At 42.2% G+C, this 24,188-nt stretch overlaps 1 protein-coding gene across 4 annotated transcripts; it reads left to right on the top strand.

The window, feature by feature from the left end:
• Positions 1 to 28: 28 nt before the first annotated feature.
• LOC134212822 (putative RNA-binding protein Luc7-like 2) lies at positions 29 to 18,999 on the top strand. 4 transcript variants are annotated; one of them, XR_009979354.1, is made up of 6 exons: positions 29 to 239; positions 6,915 to 7,009; positions 17,022 to 17,120; positions 17,192 to 17,784; positions 17,843 to 18,142; positions 18,222 to 18,999. XR_009979354.1 is itself a non-coding variant. In XM_062691029.1 (5 exons), exons 1-5 carry the CDS (start codon positions 179 to 181, stop codon positions 18,033 to 18,035), a joined length of 1,041 nt encoding a protein of 346 aa, XP_062547013.1. In that variant the 5' UTR covers positions 30 to 178; the 3' UTR covers positions 18,036 to 18,999. The 4 variants fall into 4 exon arrangements, 3 of the variants coding, with proteins under 3 accessions (XP_062547013.1, XP_062547015.1, XP_062547014.1); XM_062691029.1 differs by having other exon boundaries at positions 30 to 239; positions 17,843 to 18,999; XM_062691031.1 differs by lacking the exon at positions 29 to 239 and adding an exon at positions 7,246 to 7,565 and having other exon boundaries at positions 6,916 to 7,009; positions 17,843 to 18,999.
• The last annotated feature ends 5,189 nt before the right edge of the window (positions 19,000 to 24,188 follow it).

Below are 24,188 nucleotides of genomic sequence, written 5' to 3'. Positions count from 1 at the left end.
GAAAAACCGAAGAGTGACAGTCGCTCGTGTCGGATGAAAAAGAAAAAGCAAATGAAGAGAAAAAAGTGATAAGTTTTCAATCTGCCTGCGTGTTTCTTGAAAGTAGAGAAAAAATCGGATTTTCTGGTGGATTTGGAGCTCTCTCGTTACTGGAAGGTATTGCAAAACCGGACCAACGATGACGGCTCACGATCAGATGCGAGCGATGCTGGATCAGCTCATGGGAACGGCCAGAAATGGTGAGTAATCATTCTTGGGCTTTGGCTTACGTTGAAAAATGTCTTCCACCATGTTTGTTTTTCGCGTTGCCAAGTAAAATCGTTGAACATATAGCGCATATTTTTTTGCATATCAAAATATAGGATGCAACATAAATTACCCCTAGTAATATTTATGAATTTGTGTTACTTTGAAAATTTACCAAAACGGTTAGTCCGCAATACATATGCTTCAAAGCTACTTCATGGCCCCATTGCAAAACGCTAGTACTTGATACTTGATGGGCTACAGCTCTTCGATGAACCTACGCCGAATGGAGTATCCTTCTCCACTGGACTCGATCCTGGGCCAATCGCTTCCAGTCGCCCTGAACATTGAGCGCCTCAGGTCGTCTTCAACTGCAAAAAGCCATCGTGTACGCGGCCTTCCTGCGGCCTCTTCCGGGTTCTCTACTAAATATTATCTTCGCTTGACGTTCTTCCGGCATACGAACAACGTGACCAGCCCACCGTAGTCTGCCGTGTTGTATAAGCTTAATAATATCCAGCCCTTTATATACCTGGTACAATTCGTGATTCATGCGACGCCGCCAGATACCGTTCTCTTGTTTACCGCCGAGTATTGTCCGCAGCACCTTACGCTCAAACACTCCGAGAGCTCTTCGATCAGCCTCCTTTAACGTCCATGTCTCATGGCCGTATAAAGCCACTACGGGACTTAAGCTGGTTACGAAGTCCGTAATAAGCCCTATTTGCAGCTGCAATACGCCTTTTCACCTCGCGGGTAACATCATTATCGCACGTCACTAATGTTCCAAGATACACAAATTCTTTTACCACTTCAAATTTTTCACCATCCAGCACTATTTCGCTACCACCACCACTAATGAACCCACGTTGATTGCCAGCGACCATGTACTTCGTTTTGCTGGTATTGATCGTGAGTCCAATCAAAACGCTAGTGCTGATGTTTGATTTCACCCTAAGCAGAATAGATCAACAGGAAGAACAAGGCAAGGGGGGACTAGGCCAAACGGGCTGCTGTTTCAACAGCTTAGAATTGCTGTCTAATGACTTAGCTCGGACTTAAGAAAGATCAATTTTGTATTTTTGTTTGTTTCCAACTTTACTTCCATTACGCCTTCAAAGTTGGTTGAAATAGCCGAATGAGCTCGAAAGTGATTACAATCTACTTCAAGCTCTAGACAGGACTTCTAATATTATATGGAATATATTTACCTACATATGATGCTTATTTCTACGAAACCGTCATCGGAAGATTTTTGTCTTGTATACTAAGTATACGTAAAGGCTATACAATGGTCACTACAAAACTGAGCTTTTGATAGAGGGCTCGGGGACCCATAGATGTACCAAGCGACTTAGCTAAACGATTTGAGGTGATGTCAGGGTTTGGAGAAATTGTTCTCAATAGATAATGAACAACGATAGAAGAGAGGCAAAATTCTCTTCGAATCATAACAAGCCATGAAAACAAAACTATCGCACTTGTATACTGCCCTTCTACGCATAATTGTCCCATGTTAGTTTTTGTGAATTTTGACTTTTCACCACAGAGCAGTCTATTTGGATGTATACTTTTAGAAAACTCTAACAGATTTCGAACTTTGTTCGGAAAATCATTGAAAACAACATCAAGTCTATTTGTCCCATTGCTTAATTTCTACGCATAATTGTCTCGCGATGCTTAAATTCATCATTATGGCGGATTCTGTTATTTTATGGAGTAACACACATTGAAATAGCATTTTCTGTTTAAATTATCAAATCTTAGCCTGTTCCACTTCAACCACGTGGATGGTTCACTTCCATAGATAAAGCATGTGGAGGGTGCACTAAACGGGGCTGATATGCGTAGAAACCACAAAACAAGTGCTCTATTTCTCGGCATAACTGTCCCGCCAAACTATTTTCATGATTGTTGTCGCAAATTCTTTTTGTGGGTGAAAAACTCAAAGGTGCAGCCCAATCGGGTTGTACGCAAAGGTAACGTAGAACTACGTGGCAGTACTGGTAGTTTTCGTGATTGTCTGCTGAGATTGAGTGAGCATTACGAACCCTGGTGATGTATACAATTTTTGAACCCAAATTTGAAAAGGATGATAACAATAAAACTTTCAAATAATCGAGGATGAACAATACTCTCAAGCGATCACAAATCCAAATTATCAATTGATAAAAACTCGCTAGGGAGTAAAAGTCGTTCGATAATTTTCTATGAATGAACGCAGAGCTCGGTTAAAATAACGTGTGGTTTATTCAGAGTTTAGTTTGAGAATGATAAGAAAAATACAAATGTCAAAGAGCCAAGATTGCTACGATGGAATGGTATGATTGCCTCACACCAGTAGGTTGCTACGATGTCAGTCCTAGATTCCGTCGCAATTCTTGAAATCTGCCGGGATCCAGGGACTTGGTGAAAATATTGGCTAATTGATCTTGAGTACCGACAGCCTTTACTTCGATTTGTCCTTCAGCGATATGATCTCTGATGAAATGATGTTTCACGTCAATATGTTTGGTTCGTTTCGTCTCCAAGTTGTTGGCCATGCCGATACATCCTCGGTTGTTCTTCATAAATTGTCACAGGTGTTTCGGGATTCTTCACGTTCATTTCCTCAAGAATTCCAGCTAACCAAAGGGCTTCGGTAGTAGCTGCACTCAATGCGACGTACTCCGATTCACTTGAGGAAATTGCTACGGTAGTTTGCTTTTTGCTGCACCATGATACTGTGGATCCAAAAACCTTGAAAACATATCCGGATACAGACTTCCGGTCCTCGTTATTCGCCGCCCAATCCGCATCGTCATACCCAACTATCGAAGGAGAATTGTTGCGTTGGAACGTTAGTACAGTGTTGGCACTTCCTTTGAGGTAGCGGACGACTCTCTTTAAACTTTGCCAGTGAGCGTCCGTGGGGTTTTGTTGATAGCGACCCAGATACCCACCTGGGAAACAGATGTCCGGGCGAACGCTGAGCATAATATACATTAAGCTGCCTAACAGCTCCCGGTAGGGTTCTCTTGTAGGTTTCCTCTCTCGTTATAGTTGCAGTCCTTTTTCCATAGGTGACTTCGTGGGATTACAATCGGCCAATCCGAAATTATTCACGACCTTTTCCACGTGCGCCTGCTGCGAAAGCTGGAGAGTTCCTTCATGCCGGTCGTACGCGATCTTCATTCCCAGGAAATGACGTGCTTCTCCACAATCGGTCATACAGAAAACAGTCGAAAACGGCCGATGGACTCTAATTTCCTCCACGCGATTAGTAAATCGTCGACATATAGCACGATGTACAGCTCATCATCTTCATCGCAACTGATATACAGACAATAGTCGTGACGTGACCGACGGAAACCCAGCTTGATTAGTTGACTGTTGAATTTTTCATTACAGCAACGCGGTGATTGCTTCAACCCATACAAGGAATTTAGCAGGTTACATGTCATGTTCGGTGGAGCCTGCACGCCTTCGGGGAGTTCCATGTACACTAGAGTGGGGCGCAGTTGTATGGAAAATCGCAAACTTGGTCCGATCAAGTGAGATTAAGGTTTTTCTGAATCGTTTTGGGACCCCAATCAACGGTGCAAAATATGGGCTCGATTGGTTGCGACCTCGCATGCCGCATCGTGTTTTAAATTTACATGAAGATTATTATGGGAAAACGTACTTTTTTACATTTTTGCTATTAGCGTCTTTAATTTATTATCAATCACGTGACTCAATACGTTAGCATATAGTCTGAAAGATGCCGAAAGACTTTGCCGAAAAAGGTACATAGCTGGAAGTTCTACAAAAAATGTAATTACGTTTCGAAAATTGATTGTTCAAACCATATGCAAGAAATCAATGTTTCTGCCAGCACTACCGGCCGACCTACGGTTATCGAAGGGCAAAACTTATCTTCCTTCTTGTCGGTTTTTTCCTTTGTGAAATGTTTCCGGATAGCTTCCATTTGTTCTAAAGCCCTGTAAGATCAATTATTTTGAAATAACACTCAGTTAAATTATTGGTCTACGTAGTTCGGCAGTGCTGGCAGAATAAACAATTTTTTTGCATATGGTTTGAACACTCAATCTTTGAAGGGTTATAACTTTTTTCGTGGGCGTTCCAGCAACGTGCCTTCTTCAGCAAAGTTTTTCGGCATCCTTTGGGTTATACTTTAACCCAATGTGCCACTTGGTTTACAATAAACTGAAACCTCTAGTAGTAGAAATGCAAAAATATACCTTCTCCCATACTAATTCTTCAAACTTCAAACGCGATGCGGAAAGCGAGGAAGCAACCAATCGGTCCCAAATTCTGCACAGTTGTTCAGGACCCAGAATGGCTTTGAAAAACCATTGATTTAATGTACACCCGGTTCTTTTTTTATACGGGGGGGTTTTAGCTGATTACGACCTTCAGCGTTGATGAAACTATGAGTAAACCCCATGAAAAAAATCACAATCACAAATCAAAGAAAATTCAGGTGGTATTTGAAAAGCTGTAAAAAATCAGGTTAACCGGGAAATTAAAGAATACCAACCGTGTTAAAAAAATATTGGGTGTAAATATCCTCCTTGAAATTTCCATGTAGGAATGCGGTTTTCACGTCCATCTGGTGAAAATGGAATTGCTTGTGTACACCTACTGCCAGTACGGTCCTAATGGTGGATAACTTCGCCACAGGTGCATAAGTCTCTTCAAAGTCCACCCCTTGACGTTGCAGGAAGCCCTTCGCTACCAGTCGGGCCTTATAACGGGCTGTGTGTCCATCTTCATCTTCCTTCACGCGGAACACCCATTTGGATTTTAGGGGCATCACACCGCGCGGGCAGGTCACCAATCTCCACACACCGTTCGCCTCCATGGACCTTAACTCGTCATCGATAGCCTGTAACTATTTGGCTCGATCGTCTCGTCTCTCGATATCGCTGTAGCACTGAGGATCTGTAGAATACGAGCCAACAGAAGTTGCTCTGTAACCGGTGAAGAAATTCAATAACTTATCGGGAAGCCTGCGCTCCCGTTCGCTGCGCCTCTACGTCGCTTGTCCATCGGACTCGAGTTGTTCTCTTTGCGAAGGGAGCGCCCCGGTTTGATTCATCTCAAAAACGTCCTCGCCATCAGTAACCGGAGAACTAGCTTGTAATAGGGATGCGTTATCCGGCAGCTGCTCAACATCTTGAACGGGAGTGCCCTCGCGACGCAATGGGTGTTCATCTATCGGATTCGCCTCTTGAATTCCTTCCTCTTCATGCTTATGTGGTAAAACGACTAATGGAAGCTTTTCATGCTCTTCGCGATTCACTTCATATGGGAAACATGTTTCATGAAACTTGACATCACGTGCGATGATGATTCGTCTTGACTTCCTGTCCCACAAACGGTAACCGTTGGGAGCATAACGAACCATTACAACTTCGACACCCTTCGCATCCAACTTCTTCCTGTGTTGGCCGGGTATCCATGCAAATGCCTTGCAACCAAAAACACGAAGTTTTTCCACACTTGGCCTCTCGTTGTACCAGCATTCAGCCGGGGTTAGACATCTCGACAAAGCGACGGTAGGGCTTCGGTTTACCAGATACACAGCAGTAAGGACAGCTTCTGACCACATGGTTTTAGGGATATGCGAATCGATCAGCATCGTGCGGACCTTCTCAACTATGGTTCGGTTGAACCTCTCAGCGACGCCGTTTTGCTGCGGCGTATATGCAACGGTCGGTTCGACCTGGATCCCTTTCTGCAAATAGAACTGCTTCTGGCTATTTGATAGATACTCACGACCTTGATCAATTGTCATCTTAGATATCTTCATGTTGAACTTGGCCGTCACCATCGCCTCGTACTCGGATAGAGGAAGGACATAGGATTTGTAAGGCAATACTTAACAATTTTTTCCGAGTTTTATACATACTGTATCTAACAATGACTAAAACACTAATAAGACAAAATTATATAAGACATTTATGTTGGAATGTAACAAACAACAACACAGTGACAATAACAGATTTAAAATATAGAAGACAAGTCGTGTTTTACCTTAATTATACAACTCACAATAATAGAAATGACTCAATAAATAATCAACGCCTAACGTACATACAAACAATACTAACATATTCAAATTTACATTTTGACTAGACTTTGTCCTATGTGACTGACTTGACTGAAACAAAACCACATTCCTGAAAGTTTTCAAGAGGATTATGTTAGCTGATTCCCACAGTCCGGTGTTCATTTGGTCAAAGTAGACTAGTTCTTCCGGCATAATCACTTGTCAACTTTCAAAAACCCACCCCGATCATAGCAATCCTAAGGGGCAAAAAGATGCCAATTTCTCATTCGTCGTTTTTTGAATTTGGTACAAGCATGCGTAGAACGGCAGTATACAAGTTGGAAAAAACTGATTCGGATAGGCGACCCCCACCGAGGGGGATTGATAAAACGCTTATATTATATTTGAGACATAGCATTGGCTGAATTATTCGCAGCAAGTTCCATTCGACGGGGAATCCTGTTCCATTGTTTGCTATTGAAAATTGGCGGGACCGAACTATGGGTTCTGAAGTTATGACAAACATACTAAACACTAAAAACATTCACTCATATTTTTTAGTATTTTGTGGCACGAGAAAGGCACCAACACCGCTACGTGGATTAATCAGGGTTTTTTTTTTATATTCCAGGTGAATCCAACCGATACTCAACCAAATTCTACGACAACAAAGTATGTAAAAGTTTTTTGTTAGGCTGCTGTCCGCATGAGATCCTCGCTTCAACGGTAAGTAGAACTACCTAAGTCTCATAGATACGATTCCTTCCCAAAAATGAGGTCTTCTCGAGTATGTCAAAATCTCCTCGAAGAGTAGAACTCCCGCCCTGTAATAAAAACTAAAAGCCTTTCGAAGCTCTGTCACACTGTATGTCGTGTCTGTAGATTTGTATACTCAACACGAGACGTGGTCCTCAAAATGCAATGGCAACCAAAAACTTGTCCCTCATCTGATTCTATTGCAGACATGTCGCTACTACTTTTCCTCAAAACAGAATCTCTAGTTACGAAGTCGTCGTTCCTCTTTGTGGGAGCTCTGGAACGACCAGATAGGGTTTTAAAACAGAACATCTAGGCGATGATCGTAAGTACTTTTAACTGTCCGTCAAACTTTGATCATCAACCGCTCCGTACCAAATCGAATTAACTGCCTATAAAAGCTTAGGATTTCTTTGCGAATCTTTCCCAAATAAGAAAGCCAGGTCGAGTCCGTGTTATCCTTCGTCCGGAAGTGCGCTCATTCGCACAAGAACCTGGTGGTCCCGCACGCTGGAACCAGTTGACCGTAAGTGTTTATTATTCTTTAGTTTACAAGTCAAGAGCGTTTGTGAGATTTTGTAGCATCCGCGAATCGATAAAGTTGATTTTTTTTGCGCGCGAATCGTGAATATGAGTGACATTTAGCCCGGTTTCTCAGCAGAGAAAACTATTCTTTCGTCAATCATAACTTTATTCCCAAGAGCATTGTAGTTTGTGTCTTCAGTAGTAGTCAGATTTTGAGTCCAAACTATGCCAGACAATGGGTACGTATTAATATAAGCATTCTGATCCAACGTCGTCATCGTCGAAGGCTTTCAAGCGCGTGTTATTGGGTATGTACAAACACAAAACGAATTATTAACTCTATGAAAAACGAAAACAAATCTTCATTTCTTTCCCCCGTCGTTGTTTGCACGGATGCAAAAAAGTACCAAAGAGCCCTAGTAGTTGTCCTTTGATTCCGATCGACCCTGGAGACTGCCCTGCTGGGTGCCCCATGATTCGAACGTTTTCACACAGGCCGTACGTACGTATAAAAAAATGATTTTAGTTGGTTGAAATTCGCAAAAAAAACACATCGACGTTTCCGATTTTTTGATACTTAAACATGAAGCTTTCTATTGTATTAGGAAGTTTATTTTTTATGAAAGAGCAATCGGAAAGTGTTTCAAAAAAAGTAAAACTGCTGCTGGGCAGATCTGGGTTCCACTTCAGCTTCGTGTGTGTTGTCGATTTTGGTGAGTAATTACAACATTGCAAACTGAATCTTTTACTGTATACTCATATGGATAATTGAATGTTGTATAATAGGATAAGGCAAAAAAGAAATAATAGAATGCTTAGAATTAAAAACTGTAGGTATTACTAGATAAATAAAACACGGAAATGGATTTGTATTTTTGGGTTAAACATACATTCTAAAATATTCCCCAGAAAACCAATCCGCAAAATACGTCAAGATTTTTTTTTGTTTTTTGAAAACAATTCCTTTCAATGTATTAAAGGAGATAGTATCACTATATTGGTCTACGGGCCTTCCTTAGTCGTGCGGTAAGATGCGCGGCTTCCCATGCTGAAATTGGCTGGGTTTGATTCCCGGTCCGGTCTAGGGAATTTTCTCGACTTCCTTGGGCATAAAAGTATCATCGTAATAGTCTCATGATATACGAATGCATAAATGGTAATTCGGCGTACAAACCTCGCAGTTAAAAACTGTGGAAGTGCTTAATGAACACTAAGTTGCAAAGCGGCAATGCCCCAGTGGGGGATATAATGCCAATAAGGAAAAGAATAAAATCAATACATATGTTGGAAGAAATAGTCTCTACTCATTCGTCTTAGGGCCGATGTCCACGTAGCGGTTTTTCAAGCTGCGTTGACGCAGCGTTATTCGGCGTTGAATCAGGCTGGGAATGCACACGACAAGCGGTAATACTCACTGTAAATTTAAAAGTCACCCATTACTTCTAAAATGAAAAGTTTGAACTTTCGAAATAATTTGTAGAGCTGTGAAATTGAAATCGTGCCGCACAATTCGATTTATTTATTTATTTATTTAGCAGCAACTGCCAACAGGTGAAACATACGCACCCCAATGACATACTATACGGTATACAAACAAAAAATTGAATGCACTATATCTAACACAAAATACTCTTAAATCTATTCTTATTAGTTATACGAGGAACATGAAAATCAAATACATTGTAACACCTATTAAACACGCGACACATGCTTTTGATGGGCTCATTGATTCCGTAGTTAGTTCTAGAAGCACGAATATACAAAAATGAATGCGAGCGAAGATTACTATTTCGCGTGTTTACTTCAATTTTTTCAAGCAGATCAGGACAATCTGTATGGCCTTGAAGCAAATCTCCTATAAAACAGGCTTTTGCAACGTTTCGTCTAGCATGAAGCGTTTCCAAGTTTATAAGCATGCATCGGTTCTCGTATCTTGGTAAATTATAGGAATCTCGCCAATTAAGGAAACGGAGAGCAAAGCGGATGAACTTGCGCTGAATTGATTCGATTCGTTGAGTATCATTCTGATAGTATGGTGCCCAGACTGTTGAAGAATATTCTAATATAGGACGGACTAATGAGCAATACAGTGCTTTTAAGCAATAAACATCTCTAAATTGTTTAGCAAAGCGAAAGATAAACCCTAATTGTGATGAGGCTTTGGACACAACATACGATATATGATGTTTAAAGTCAATTTGCAGTCTAACATAATGCCTAAATCCTTTACGGTCGTTTCACGTTTGATGATACTATTATACAACAAGTATTCATGTTGATATAGAACATGCTTCCGTCCGAACGAAACAACGGAGCACTTGGAGACATTGAGTACCATCCGATTAAGCTGACACCAGGCTGCAAAAACCTCGAGTTGCCGCTGCAGAAACGTAGCATCGCTTGGGCATCTTATGACATAAAAAAGTTTTAAGTCGTCAGCGTACGATAAAGTTAAGCAGCTTAGGATAAAATTAACATCGTTCATATAAAGTACAAATAAAAACGGTCCGAGATGGCTACCTTGTGGGACGCCTGAGCTAACGGAAAACGGCGACGAAACATGATCCCCGATTTTGACAGCCATTTTGCGATCGGTCAAGTAGGATCGAAGCCACTTGAGTATAATGGTACTTAAGCCTAGTTTTTCAAATTTAGCAAGCGCAATACCGTGGTTCATTTTGTCGAAAGCTGCAGACAAGTCTGTGTAGACAGCATCAACTTGGTAACCTTTCTCCATTTGGCTGGTGACGAATGATGTAAATATTGCTAAATAAGTGCTGGTAGAGCGTTTGGCGATGAATCCATGTTGGTTTGTGGATACATAATGAGCGCATGTATGCACAAGCTTATCAAGTACGATCAACTCAAATATTTTGGAAATCGCACTCAAAGCAGCTATACCTCGATAGTTGACGACATTTCGTTTACATCCTTTCTTATGCACGGGAAATACATATGAATTCTTCCAACTCGACGGGAACGTACCAGTAGATAGCGAGGCGTTGAAAATTGCGGCTAGTGGTAGCGCTAAGGATGACGAACACTTCTTGAGCAGAATCGATGGAATGCAATCTGGGCCACAACCTACTGAACTTTTCAGTTTTTTCAGTGCGCGTGAGACCATGTCGGATGAAACAGTCAATTGCGAGATTGCTAAAGAAAGTTGAGGAACGTTGTTTGTGGTGGCTGCGATGTCATGAGCGCTAAGCTTTTCGTCAGAGAAAACGCTGCTGAACTGGGAGCGGAACAATTCGGCGATTTCCTTCACAGTACTAGCTTCTGCATTGCCGTTAGTCATTGAGGACGGCAGACCAGACTGGTGTCGTTGATTATTTACGTATTGCCAGAAACTTCGTGGATCCGACTTGAGACGGCTTTGAATTTGAGCTTGATGGATGGCGAACAGATGCTCGTTGAGCCTAGAATATTGTTGATTGGCCTCAGCATAAGCAATTCTAGGTATATCAGTGCGGTGTTTTACTGTGTCTTCTCAGAGCAGCCCTTTTGAAGCGTTTTAGACGCTTAAGTTGTGGATTCGACCATTCCGGCTTGACAGGTTCGCGACGAGTTACTTTCGGCACAAACTGTTCGATGGCGTAGAGTAGGATGTTGGACATCAAAGATGCAGCATGATTGACATCGTTATCGAGGAGAATTTCTGTCCAATCTACATCGCGAAGAAAAGCATTCATTCTTTCGAAATCGGCCTTGCGGAAATTGTAGAAAATGCTGTCGGATGTGTCGTTAAATTGAAATTGGGACCAACTGTTCAAATTAACAAGCAGAGGGGGGTGATGCCTGCAGTTTTTCACTAATGGTAACGGTGCCCGCATGACAGTGTAATTGTCACAAAAATCTTCGCTAGCGAAGCACAGATCCAGCGCTCGGTGATTGTCGTTTAAAGTTGAATTGAGCTGTTTGAGTCCCGCAGTGCAGTATGCATCAAGAAGGCATCTAGATGCCATTGTCATGGAAGAAAGAGATGGGTCTGGAAATAGAGTACCATTCGAGCCGCTCTGCCAGGTTATGCCACGGAGGTTGAAGTCACCCACAATAACAATGCTATCATTAGGGCCCATTTGATTAACGATCCATTCTAGTGACGCCAAATGTGTGTCAATCAGAGAATCGTTATTTATCATGTCAGGCGGAGTGTAAATCACACATAAAAAGATTGTATTCTCTTTGGCAGTGATTGCAACCCACAACTGTTCAACTGCCAAATATCCGGGAGGACACAAAATGCGCGACTTGATGCATTTACGAACAGCAAGTAATACTCCCCCGCCAGAGTTTTTTTGCTGTTTGAGGACGAGCGATCATGACGATACACTGAAAAGGAGCTGTCGAAGAGCTGACAAGATTCGGTGTGATCGTTGAGCCATGTTTCGGTGAAAGCGTAGATGTCGTAGCTAGCATCACTGACCGCCAACTTATAATCTTCAAGTAAGCAGTTCATACCTCCGACATTTTGGTGATGAGATGAAGCAGTAGTCAAAGTGTTCTTGATCTTTGGCGATGTGTGTACATCCGGTAGCATTGATTCAAATGTCGGAGTAAAGGCAGCGGTGGATTCATCGTTGACATCGCTCAGAATGGCGCCGTTGCTTTTGTTGCCTGCGTATGGAGTTTGGATACCCCTTTCCCTTACATCGTATACAGGACCGGGACGACTGCAGGACGCTGGCGGGACTGGCTCGACTGTAACGAGAGGGGTTTCCAAGAGGCTTGCAGGCATGCGTCCCGTAGTAGAGAGTGTTTTCGGCAATCGTTTTGAGCTACGAACACAAGCGGCATCAGGGCAGGAATTGAACTCATACTGACGGTACTTGCTGGAAGACCCCTTCACCGCACCCATGCGCAGGACCAGGACGGCTGTTGTACGCTGGCTGCACAGACTTGACTGCGATGGGGGGCTTCGGGGCTTCCAAAGTGCTTAGTGATTTGTTGCGTCCTGGTTGTGGAGCTAATGTCTCGGTGTAAGCAGCGGATTTAATTGTTGGGCGTTCCGAAATTGAAAAAATGTTCGATGAGCTGCGGGCGAAAACGGCATCAGGGCGGGAATTGAACTCATATTGACGGTACTTGCCTGTATGCACAGGCTGGAAGACCCCTTGACCGCACCCATACGCAGGACCAGGACGGCTGTTGTATGCTGGCTGCACAGTCTCGACTGCGATGAGGGGCTTCGGGGCTTCCAATGTGCTTTGTGATTTGTTGCATCCTGGTTGTTGAGCGATCCTTACGGCGCATGAAGGTGACGAAACAGAACAGTTTGGAGGATTTGGAAGATAAGAAAATTATTTTGAGCTTTTTAGTGGAATGTTTTCACCTGTCGTAAGACGAGTTTGAACAGTCCCATTGAATTCCACCACTTAATTGTATCCTGACAGATACGTATTTCGACCTCAACAGTAAGGCCGTCTTCAGTGTCTTGTACTTCGAGTCAAGTACAAGACACTGTCAGGATACAATTAAGTGGTGGAATTCAATGGGACTGTTCAAACTCGTCTTACGACAGGATTTGGAAGGTTGATGTGGGCGGCAGGTGAATGGTATTTAGTAGTCAAACAGGAACTAACTAATAGTTGGTAACAGAGAGCGATTGTTTGAATAAACACGTTTTCAATACAGAAAGACAGATATTTGGCATCACTTTGCTAAATCCCAATATGTTTTCTACAATCATAATAAATGAATATTATTACAATTTCACAATGTTGCTCATTCTTTATTTGCAACTTAAATTTATTACTTCATAGGAGGAGATGAATCTTGAATAATTGTGGATTCAGGCATTCAATTGTTCTTGTCTTGAATTGAACTTGCAATTTTCACTTCACTGCAACACGGACCGATCGCAGTAGCGTTGCCCACAACACTAGAAGAAACGCATTAGTCCCAGAGTCTTACTGTAGCTCGCCATCTCTTTATCTGATCTCGTTACTTCTTGCAATTTCAATCCACATTATTTGACGACATCCTTCCGTTGACATTCCTTAAAACATGAACATATATCAGCAATAGAAAAGCCAAGATATAGGAACCTCGGTATCGAACCTATATTTAATAATACTGCCCATGACGGAACTGGTATCGCCTTCCTTAGTGTATACAGGGTCCTGCGGAATGCACTTTGTTGGTTGAATTTTGCCTGTCATTCAACCCAAAACTGCCACATCACCGTCTGTTCGGAAATCAATTTATTCTGATAAAGTTGGTACAATTAACGTCACAACACTATCCTGCACATACTTCCGTTGACTTTGACTCTATCCACCAGCATGTACTAACGCAGTAACGAAAGAAACACTTACCGCTCCGAACTATTACAATTGCTATTATTTAAAGAAGCTAGATTTGAAAAGTGTTGCAATTTGCAAATTAATTTGCGAAACCAAAATGAACTGATTTGCGAAGTATTTTTGTTTGTTTTGATTTCGCTCTGACCGTGCTGTCCAATGAGAGCTTGAAGTAGCTCGAAGTTTCTCCCTGTCCTGCTCATGCCCATTTGTTGACAAAAAAGAACGAGCAGGACGGGAACAACTTCGAGCTACTTCGAGCTGCTCATTGGACAGCACTAATAATGCTGTCCAATGAGCAGCTCGAAGTAGCTCGAAGTTGTTCCCGTCCTGCTCGTTCTTTTTTGTCAACAAACGGGCATGAGCGTGACAGGAACAACTTCGAGCTACTTCGAGCTGCTCATTGGACAGCACTATTCTTTCACATCACAGATTTTTGTTGGTGCCGTGTTTACAAAATTTTCCTTTGTTTGCTGTTAGAACTGTCATATTTTTCTTGTTTGCTGTTAGAAAACAACAAACAATCCGTTGATACACTAAGAAAAATATCGCAAATTTTAACTAGACATCAGGTGAAAATGAATGGACCATCCTCTACGGATGCTTTCAAACAAGTTGTCATATATTGCATTTCAAAAGGCCTTCCGCTAATTGTCGGCAGTGATGCTAATGCTCATCACATCATCTGGGGTAGCTCGGATATCAATATGAGAGGCTCCAGCTTGATGGAATACTTAAGTAGTACCATACTTAGTTTACCTAACATAGGCAATCGCCCAACCTTTATGGTATCTAATAGAGCAGAGGTGTTAGACATAACCCTTTGCTCCAATAGAATCAGTCACGAGTTGACGAATTGGCATGTGTCAGATGAGGAATCGATATCTGACCATTGCTACATCTACTTTGATCATTTGAATGTTACTTCGCAGACCTTGCGTTTTTGAAATCCTCGTTCAACAAACTGGGTTCTTTACACAGAGTTGCTCTCTACCAAATTTCATGGATATCTACCTTCTATAGAAACTCAAGAGGAACCCCTTGGTGGAATTCCGATTTGGCTAAGCTAAGGAAGCAGTGCAGAAGGAGTTGGAACAGACGCCATTCAGCAGGGACGGATTCTTTCAAGTTGGCTCGCAAAGCTTACATGAAGGCTCTACGATCTGCTGAACGATCCGGCTGGAGAAACCTTTGTGCAAATGTTTCCAATTTGAGTGAAGCCAGTCGATTGAATAAAATTCTTGCGAGATCTAAGGATTTCCACGTTGGCGAAATTCGCAAGCCAAATGGCCACTACACTTCTTCTGATGAAGAATCGTTAGAGCACTTATTTGATACGCACTTCCCTGGATGTGTCGATATAACATCTTCGGATGATCCTGAGGTCTTTTCATGTAGCTATGGGTCTTGGGCTCAAGCACGTAGAATCATAACTACTGAATCGATTCAATGGGCACTTGATAGTTTTGCTTCCTACAAATCTCCAGGGGAGGATGGGATTTATCCCGTTCTACTTCAGAGAGGTTTTGAGCATATCAAACATGTTTTAAAAAAGCTTTTAGTATGCAGTTTTGCTACTGGGTATATTCCCATATCCTGGCGGGATGTCACTGTAAAGTTTATCGCAAAAGGAGGACGTGCTTCGTATAAAGAAGCAAAGAGTTCAGTCTGACATAATTTCGCTCAAAAGCAATCGTGCTTGGGTGCTTTCTTAGATATTGAAGACAACGTGTCTTTCGATGCAATATTGAAAGCCGCACGTTGTGATGGGCTACCTATTATAATTACCAAATGGATTCACCAGATGTTTAAAAACCGACATCTCTACTCGACATTACGTCAAGCAGCGATTAGGATATTAAGTATCTGCGAATGCCCTCAAGGGGGAGCATTAGGGGAAGTGCACCGGTTTTGGCCAACCCTGAAAAATACATATTTTTCCAAAATAATCAATCAGTTTAAAGCAGCGTTGAATCATGAGGGATATATCTCTTGTTGGAACTAATAAAACCTTCGCGATTTGCTTTATTTTTGGAGTTATTCGCAAAATTGGCCAAATTAGGAACATGGCCAAAACCGGTACAGTTCCCCTATCTCCACTTTTGTGGAATCCTGCAACGAGATGTGACGTGGTGATCACTGTACCAAGACAGGATAGATGCCTGTCTTGGTACAGTGATCACCACGTCACTATCCAAGCCGTTCCTGGGTGGACGTTAGGCAGAATAACAGCGATTTCAACAATGCTTGTTCTCTCATATGGCCCACTGCTAATCTTCAGTTTCTATTCATTTCACACTTGCCGCTCGCTTGCGGTGTCAATCGAATCTGTATCTTCATTACTTTCATCTACTCCCTTTCGCTTTGAGTAGTATAGTTATCACCGAAAAAAGCCAATAAATTAATTTCGATAAAGTCACGCGGTGATCAAAGCTTTCCTAATTATATTTACTCAGTTCGTCGAGCTGAGTCGATTGGTATATAACACTGTGGGTATCTCAGCCTTCTATAAAAAGTTCTATATTGGAGTGAAATGATAGCCTTTCGGTACAACTTTGTTGCACGGGAAAGGCAAAAAAATCAAAAACTCCTCGGATTTTTTTGTTAAATATCTTGGCTGTGCATATGCACAGCACATGTTTCGAAATGGACAAATTGATATGAAATTTGCGAAAAAGAATCCACGTGTCTTGGAGGGACTAGAACCCTCAACCTTCCACTCACTAGATAGGCGTGATAACCCCTACACCCCCTGCTTAAACATAGGAGAGCGATAAAGTCGAAATTTGGATAACTCTGATGCCCATATTGAGAGTTGCGGAAAAGGTTTTAAATATGTAGAACGGTTTTCTGGGGAATACTAAAGAACTATGTAGTACACTTGTATTATCATTAGTATTTATTTATTTCTAAGTTTTGATTCCTGTAATGATTTATCAAGTAAACCTACAGTATATAAAATATTAGAAAAGTTATTCGATATGAAAAGTACTGAAATAAAAAAAAAGGAATTTAGAACAAGAATGGATTATCGCCAGAACTAACCGTAAATATTTAAAACGACTGCGACCGAGTCTAACTTTCTCAGTTTTGCATCTAATTCACTTCACATTTTCCATTCTCTCTCTCTTTCTCGTTTCCTAACGTCCATCTAGCGAATGGACCTCGGAGAATGTCCCAAAGTGCACGATCTGGCCCTGCGAGCTGACTACGAAAATGCTTCCAAAAGCAAGGACTACTACTACGATGTCGATGTAAGTATTCCGGTTTACCCAAAGCAATAAGATCATTAACAAGACTAACCCGTACCCAACCTGCTCCCCAGTCCATGGAACACCTGCAGGCATTCATCGCCGATTGCGACCGGCGTACGGAAGCGGCCAAGAAGCGGCTGGCCGAAACGCAGGAGGAGCTGACGGCGGAAGTTGCGGCCAAGGCTAATGCCGTGCACGAACTGGCGGAGGAAATCGGTAAGAAACTTGCTAAAGCGGAAGCTCTAGGTGAGGCTGGTCAGGTGGAGGAAAGCATGAAGCTGATGTCGGAGATCGATGAGCTGCGCGCGAGGAAGACCAAAGCCGAACAGGAGTACCGCAGTGCAATACCGGCCAGCAGCTACCAGCAGCAGAAGCTGCGTGTCTGCGAGGTTTGTTCGGCTTATTTGGGCATCCATGACAACGACGTGCGGTTAGCGGATCATTTCGGTGGTAAGCTTCATCTAGGATTTTTGGCAATTCGTGAAAAGTTAATTGAATTGGAGAAAACGGCCGGACCACGGCAAAAAGAGTTGCGGAAGAATGGGCGTCGCGAAGGCAGCAGCTATGATGACGACCGCCCTCGATCGCGCTTCGTTGGCAGTCGTGAGCTGGACAGAAGGTCACGAGCGCTGGTTCGCGATAAAGATCGAGACCGACGTGATAAGTAGGTTTTATTTTGTGATAATATTTTGATCATTCGATTAATTTATTGAATGTTTTAGCCGCGGCGAACGCAAGCGTTCATCGGAACGATCAGAACGATCGGATCGTCGTCGATCGAAAAGCCGTGATCGACGGTCACGGAGTCGTGATCGCCACTCACGAGAACGAGATCGTGACCGTCGTGATCGCGACCGCGATCGTGATCGTGACCGCCGTCGTCGATCACGTTCCAGGGAGAGATCCAGACGGTAAGCATTGATCTTCTTTTGCTGCAGAACAACAGGACGAATTCAAATACTACGAGAGCCGGGAGTCTAGATCTAGAGGGAAATTGAAAGCAGCGGATCAGCGCGAAAGCCGTAAGCAATATCCCATTGAATGCATCTTAACAATTAAAATGTTTCTCCGATTTCTTTTTTTTTCTGGTGTTTCGAACAGTTGTAGAATATAAAGAAGTGTTTTGTGTAGTGAAAAAATGAACACTGAATGAGTCAGATCCGTATGGGTATGATCATTTACCCACCAAGTTAACACAACCATCAGAAGATACATCTTATGTAGAATCAAATTAGAAGTTTTTTTTTTAATTTCAATCAATCATGTTTATAAAAATCATGTGAATATGTGAACATTCGACTATTCTGTGGCCACAAAGTTGGTTCGAAACAGCTCTCATCAGGTGTCTCATGTTTCGCTCGGCGCGTTCGACCCGGTGTGTTCTATCAGGAAACCAAATCGACTTTCGGTAAGAATACAATTTTTCCTTTCCATTTTTGTTTCATACTTTTTTAGTTCCATCAGATTACATACTATTGTGAGAATTGCACATTCTATCCTGATAAAATTCACCTATTTCGACAGTATGAGAAAATCTTAAAAGTGTTATTTTTTTTGTCTATTTCTTTCGTATGAGTGCGATTTCTTGACGCTCGGTGCAGGGCTCACACATTGATCGTACTTCTGAGTGTTTGATTTCATGAAAATAAAATAAAACGAATGTACTGTTATAAAAAATAAATAGAAGTAAATTAATATACATACAGCCCAATACATACATGCGCATACATCCCACTAAATGATCGTATTTAGCTATTTTAGGTGTAGACTATTTCTGTTTGTAGGAATAATGAACATAATTGCTACAAATACTTTAAATAGGTGTATATCTGCAAAACAGACTATTGAATATTGAATAAAAAGGTGAACAATTTTAGAAGTTGTGTTGTCTTTTGATGTATTGTCATTGTGAAACTCAATATGACTATTGATTTGTGTTTTATTTTATTGTAATCTTGCTTTTTTAAGAGCAAACTTGGCTGAAATATTTTCTACTACTTTAATTTGAAGTGTCAATTACAAATTTCGGCTCCGAAATGTTACTACGGCACAGATACAATATTCTGCGCATTTAAGATATTTCCAGCACATAAATAGTTGTTCAAATATAATAATGATTTGTAGCAAATGTGTAAGTTTTGCATGCGATAATATAAGAATAATGTGATTTTAAACTGAATAGACAAAGAACGTAAATGTTATTGATTGCTTTAGAAAATGCGACATTTTACTAATTTTGCGCACTGATAATGAAATGTCCTATGGTTTTGTTTTTGGTTTTGTGCGTTTGAGGCCAGTTGATCATTTTTGGTACCTTTTTCTAACTATTGCAGTTACTTTTCTTACTTAATTCTTATTGTTTTGGTATGGTTTGTGTTTCCAATTTACAAAACTATGTAAGATGATGAAGCTGGCCGACGGAACTGAAGTTTGGATTAGCGAACACCCTCAACTCAATCAACGAAAATGCGTAGTATCTTGCTACGATTCAGTCACCCTCTACGACGCATACCTGAAGCAGCAACTCAAATCCCAAGGCGTGCAGAATCTCCTACGGTGCGGCAAGCCAGATGGCTCGTTTGAACATACTCCGACAATTATCCTGACGATCGGCGGTACAGTCATCCCACCCCATGTAGACTTTGGCTGGTCCCGTTGTAGAACCCTGAATTATTACTCGTCCCCGTTGCAGTGTTCCCGCCGCTGGTTTTCGGGCATACGGGGAAACGTTGTACCGAGCCCTTCCAAGTTTGTAGAAGATGCAGCAATGTGTAGGAAGAGGACCGTATTCATGTATCAGAAGGAGCATCGTTAAACCAAATTTCCATGGACCGACCGCTCTGCATTGAATCCATTTTCTGCAAAAACTGCCAGATTAATGACCATTCTACCTCCAGCCGGAAATGTCCAGTTTTTGAAAAGGAAGTCGCGATTCAGCATATTCGAATCGATCATGGGATGACGTATTCCCAAGCCCGCCGTGAGTAAAACCAAAACCCCAATGCATACTCGACCGTTGTTGCTGTTAGCAAAGATGCCGGTTCCAGGAAAAAGCACGAAGGAGTCCAGGAGATGGAGACAGCGCTTCAAACCCACAGCATGAATAAACGTCTCGAAACCGTAAAGAGAGCACGAAACCAAGTATTAATACGTCAGGTCGGCGAGTTAACCGCAACGGTGCAATCGCTTCAAGTGAACCTATCGAAGAAAGACCGTCAAGAAGCTTATTTATTTTGAATGATGGCCAAACAGAATCGGCGATCGATATTTCGCTATATGTGTGATGGTGTAAATCGCACGACCTTCCATCTGCCAAACTCCCGTATGAAAGGGGAGGGAAGAATATCAGTATGGAAGCTGATATATTATCCCAGTTACCGCTCAGCTTTTGAGACGTGCAGACGTGTTTCCGAAAGCGCTCTTGGAAAGTCAAGTGATCGATTTCAGTGGTTAATGGCGAGATGTGGATGAGGCGAGGAAATACTTTTCGTGTTGACTATTCGAGTTTCCCGGTGAAATTGTCATTCGAATAGGTCCACAGCTTTTGCCGCACGATTCTCGGCCTGAAGAAAGAAGTAGTGTTGATACTACAGTGCCACAGAGGTGAACAGTGTGCGTTCGTCAAGTTTAATAACCTGGCCCGAATACTAGTCCAGCGTTCTGTCGTTCCACCACCAGATTCGTTGGAGGCTTTCCCCGAGCTGCCAGAGCCGTCGAGTCTTTTTTTTTTTATTCCTTTATTTATTTGATAGGCACTCTGTGTTACTTAACCGCTACTGTGCCGAGATCTACTGTGGTATTCTGCAGCCACAATCCACACAGAATCTATTTTTAGATTTTACCATTATTCATTGTTGTTGTCGTTGCTGGTCCATCTCGTCGTGAGTCCATTGTGGTCGTTTTGTCCATGTCGTGTATCCAATGATCGATGCATTGTCCGGTTGCCATTTATCCGGGTAACGTTGGAGGAATGCCTCCGAGAAGAACAAGTTGTCAGTCGTCATCAGGCAGCCGGACGGTGATGCGTGCACCCCAATACGCCACCGCATAGGCTGCGCATCCGGCGACTGACGAGGGTTTTGGTGGAGGGGCTGGGAATCGAACCCATGACCATTCGCTTGAAAGGCGAACGTGTAGCTAACTACGCTACGGGACCCCCCTAGCCGTCGAGTCTTGCTCAATAAATTCAACTGCAAGCCAGCCGATTGCGCCCACAGAACGCTGAAGTGGACTTTCTTCCAAAAATGGCTCTCACGTCGTAGAACATGTCATCAATCAACATTGGAACGATCACGAGCCCCACGAAACTTAACGCACTCCGAACCGAAGAGGCACAGCTGTTGCGGTGAAGGAACACATCCATATCACTCACGTGAAGAAGAGCCTGGACAGCCAACTAATCGCGCTGCGAGTGCACGACACAACTATCTGCAACGTCTACGCTCCCTTCGGCACTGCACAGCGCGCTGCTAGAGAGGAGTTCTTCAATGGCACGCTTGCCTATTATCTCCGCCACCATACTGAAAGCTCTGAGCTTCCCCTCATGCAATTCACCCCGGCAGGGCGGCCTAGAGCAGAGTACTTCCACTGGCCTTCGGATTTCGGATGAACAAAATGAGAAAAAGAAAAAATATTTCAAATTTAAAAACCTTATATTCTATCTGACCTTCTGTCTCCTTCCTTACTATGGCACTGGTCGACTCACTGCTCTCGTTCGGGTCCCTTCGTCGACGGTAGCACGGCAGCGGCTGGCTAACTGGTATCTCGCTTTCTTCTTCCGTCCTTTCTTCTTCTTTGGTTCTTCTTCTTCGGTTCTTCTTCTTTTTCTCCTCCGCTCCTTCTTGATGCTTGACTAAGCCGTCGGGAAGCGAATTTCTCATTGGCGATTATCTTCACACTATGGCTGCGATCCAACACCCTTGCACTGCACTGCACTAGTACACGAACCGGCACTTTTCCCCGGGAACCACGGAACTGTCCACCCGACGAAGCAGGGAATTTGCCCTCCGGCTGAACACACGTCGATGGGAAGATCGCACACCCAAAAACGGCACATACTTCTCCGGAATCGCAGCGGATCAAAAACAACGTGTCCGATCTAGTTCTCGGTTCGTAACTTTCTCCCTTTTCACGTCATCGACCAGACCAAAACAAATAATCGCCATCGCTGCTTGTGTTGATGTCGCTTTTTAGCCTACAGGAGGAGCTCTGGCGCTAACATTATTTTAAAATCTAACTTAACAGACACTATAATTTATAAGCAACAAAACAAAACGCTAAACAACAAAATTTAAACTAACTTTAATTGAAAAACAAACGAATTAAAATATTCCATTCATGCATATCCACAGTGGAGGTGCATGTTGCCATTAAAGCAAAAGCATAGTGGGTAGCCAGTTAAAGCGACACACAAACTACCCAAAATACACTCGGCGACAAGACTAAACAAAACGGGTTAATTGTAACCATGGTTGGTCATTTCTCACACTTCGTCTTGAAATGTGTAGAGATTTTACAAATAAAGAGAAGTGTATTGATTCACACTCGAGAGCGTTCACACGTACGTGTGATTGAAGCCGAGAGAAACATGATCGATAAAGAGTGAAAATATTTTCGTTCGCGTGTGTTTTGATATTGTGTATAAAAAGGTCTATGTTTAGGGCTCATAACAGCGTATTTACATGGAAGATTTAGAATATAGCCTAAATGTATGCATTTTGGTAAACAGCAAATTACCATTCTCCTGTACTCTTTATACTTGTGGACTTGTGCGACGAAAAGTGGGTACTACGCACGCTCCTTCATACAAACACACTTAGAAATTATTACCGACTTCGGTTGTATTTTTTAACCGGGTTAGATCGGTTCACCAATAAAGAACCGAACAACCGTTTAAAAGCAAAACAACTAACATATATTTTTAAATTTAACCGAAAATCGGTATTATTGTTGATAATATGACAGTTCGGCACGCTAGATAAACCGAACACTCCGGTTAACCGATTGTATGAACGAGCTCGGTTCATTAAAACCGAGAATGCTCGGTTTCAAACCGTTTTGACGTATATCGAAACCGAAAAACTCGGTTGACGCATCAGTCAAGTAAGGTCGAAGAAACTGTCAGCCATTTCTTTTTGTCCCAAGTTCTTTCTCACAGTTTTCATGTAACTAGTTTTAAACTAGTTGTTTTAAATGAACATGGAAAACTAATTTCAGTAAGGAGATCAAGACCAAGAATACATTGGGTAGTGTGAGGTCGTGGATAAATGTAAAGTAAATTACACATCACTCATATATGAGGTAATCATATTTTCCTAATTCCAGGCAGATGAAGACTATTTTAGAGGATCCAGCCTCTCTTTAGAAACGTATCAATCTTGGCTACAATGCAACTGGATGTTGCCGTTGCGCTTGAATTGTGGTTCTGTGTTGGTTGGTGTGGTGATTAAATTTGAACTAATTCCATGATTTTTCTTAACGTTATATGAATTTTATGTATTTTTTTATCTTCACTAAATAAAAATAAGATTGAGAATTGATTGGAAAGAGCATATTTTCTTCTAATTATAAACAGCTACATATTTGTGCGTGATCCTGGGAACCGAATTCCGTTATTACTACCGAACTTTCGGTTTATTTGACATCTCTCGGTTAATTTTGAAGAAAACTGAACAACCGAGGTTTTTTTCATGAACCGAGTTTTTTCGGTAGTTTTGACAGAAAGGGCTTGCTGAAAAGTTTAACGACTGCTCGGTTGTTAACTCTTGAACCGAGCAGACAACCGAGCGTTCAGCAGATAAAAACTCGGTTAAAATTTAACCGCATTCGGTCAATTTTTTTAAGTGTGAAGATAAAGTGTATTTCTGCACAATACACTCGGATAATATATCGAGAAAAGAGAAGTTTTTACACCTTCTCTTGAATGCTCCTCAGAGCGAACCAACCCTGATTGTAACTCGCAGGTTACAACATCGAGAACGTCATCGTAGCTGGCGATTTCAATTGCGGTCTGCGTGCGTGCGATTCGTCCAGCCTGAACACTAGTCCGTCCCTCAAAACAGCTGTACA

This window comes from Armigeres subalbatus, chromosome 2 (assembly GCF_024139115.2).
Source record: "Armigeres subalbatus isolate Guangzhou_Male chromosome 2, GZ_Asu_2, whole genome shotgun sequence".
NCBI classification, from domain to species: Eukaryota; Metazoa; Arthropoda; class Insecta; order Diptera; family Culicidae; genus Armigeres; species Armigeres subalbatus.
The sequence above is the reverse complement of the archived record's forward strand: the minus strand, read 5'-3'. Positions and strand labels throughout refer to the sequence as shown.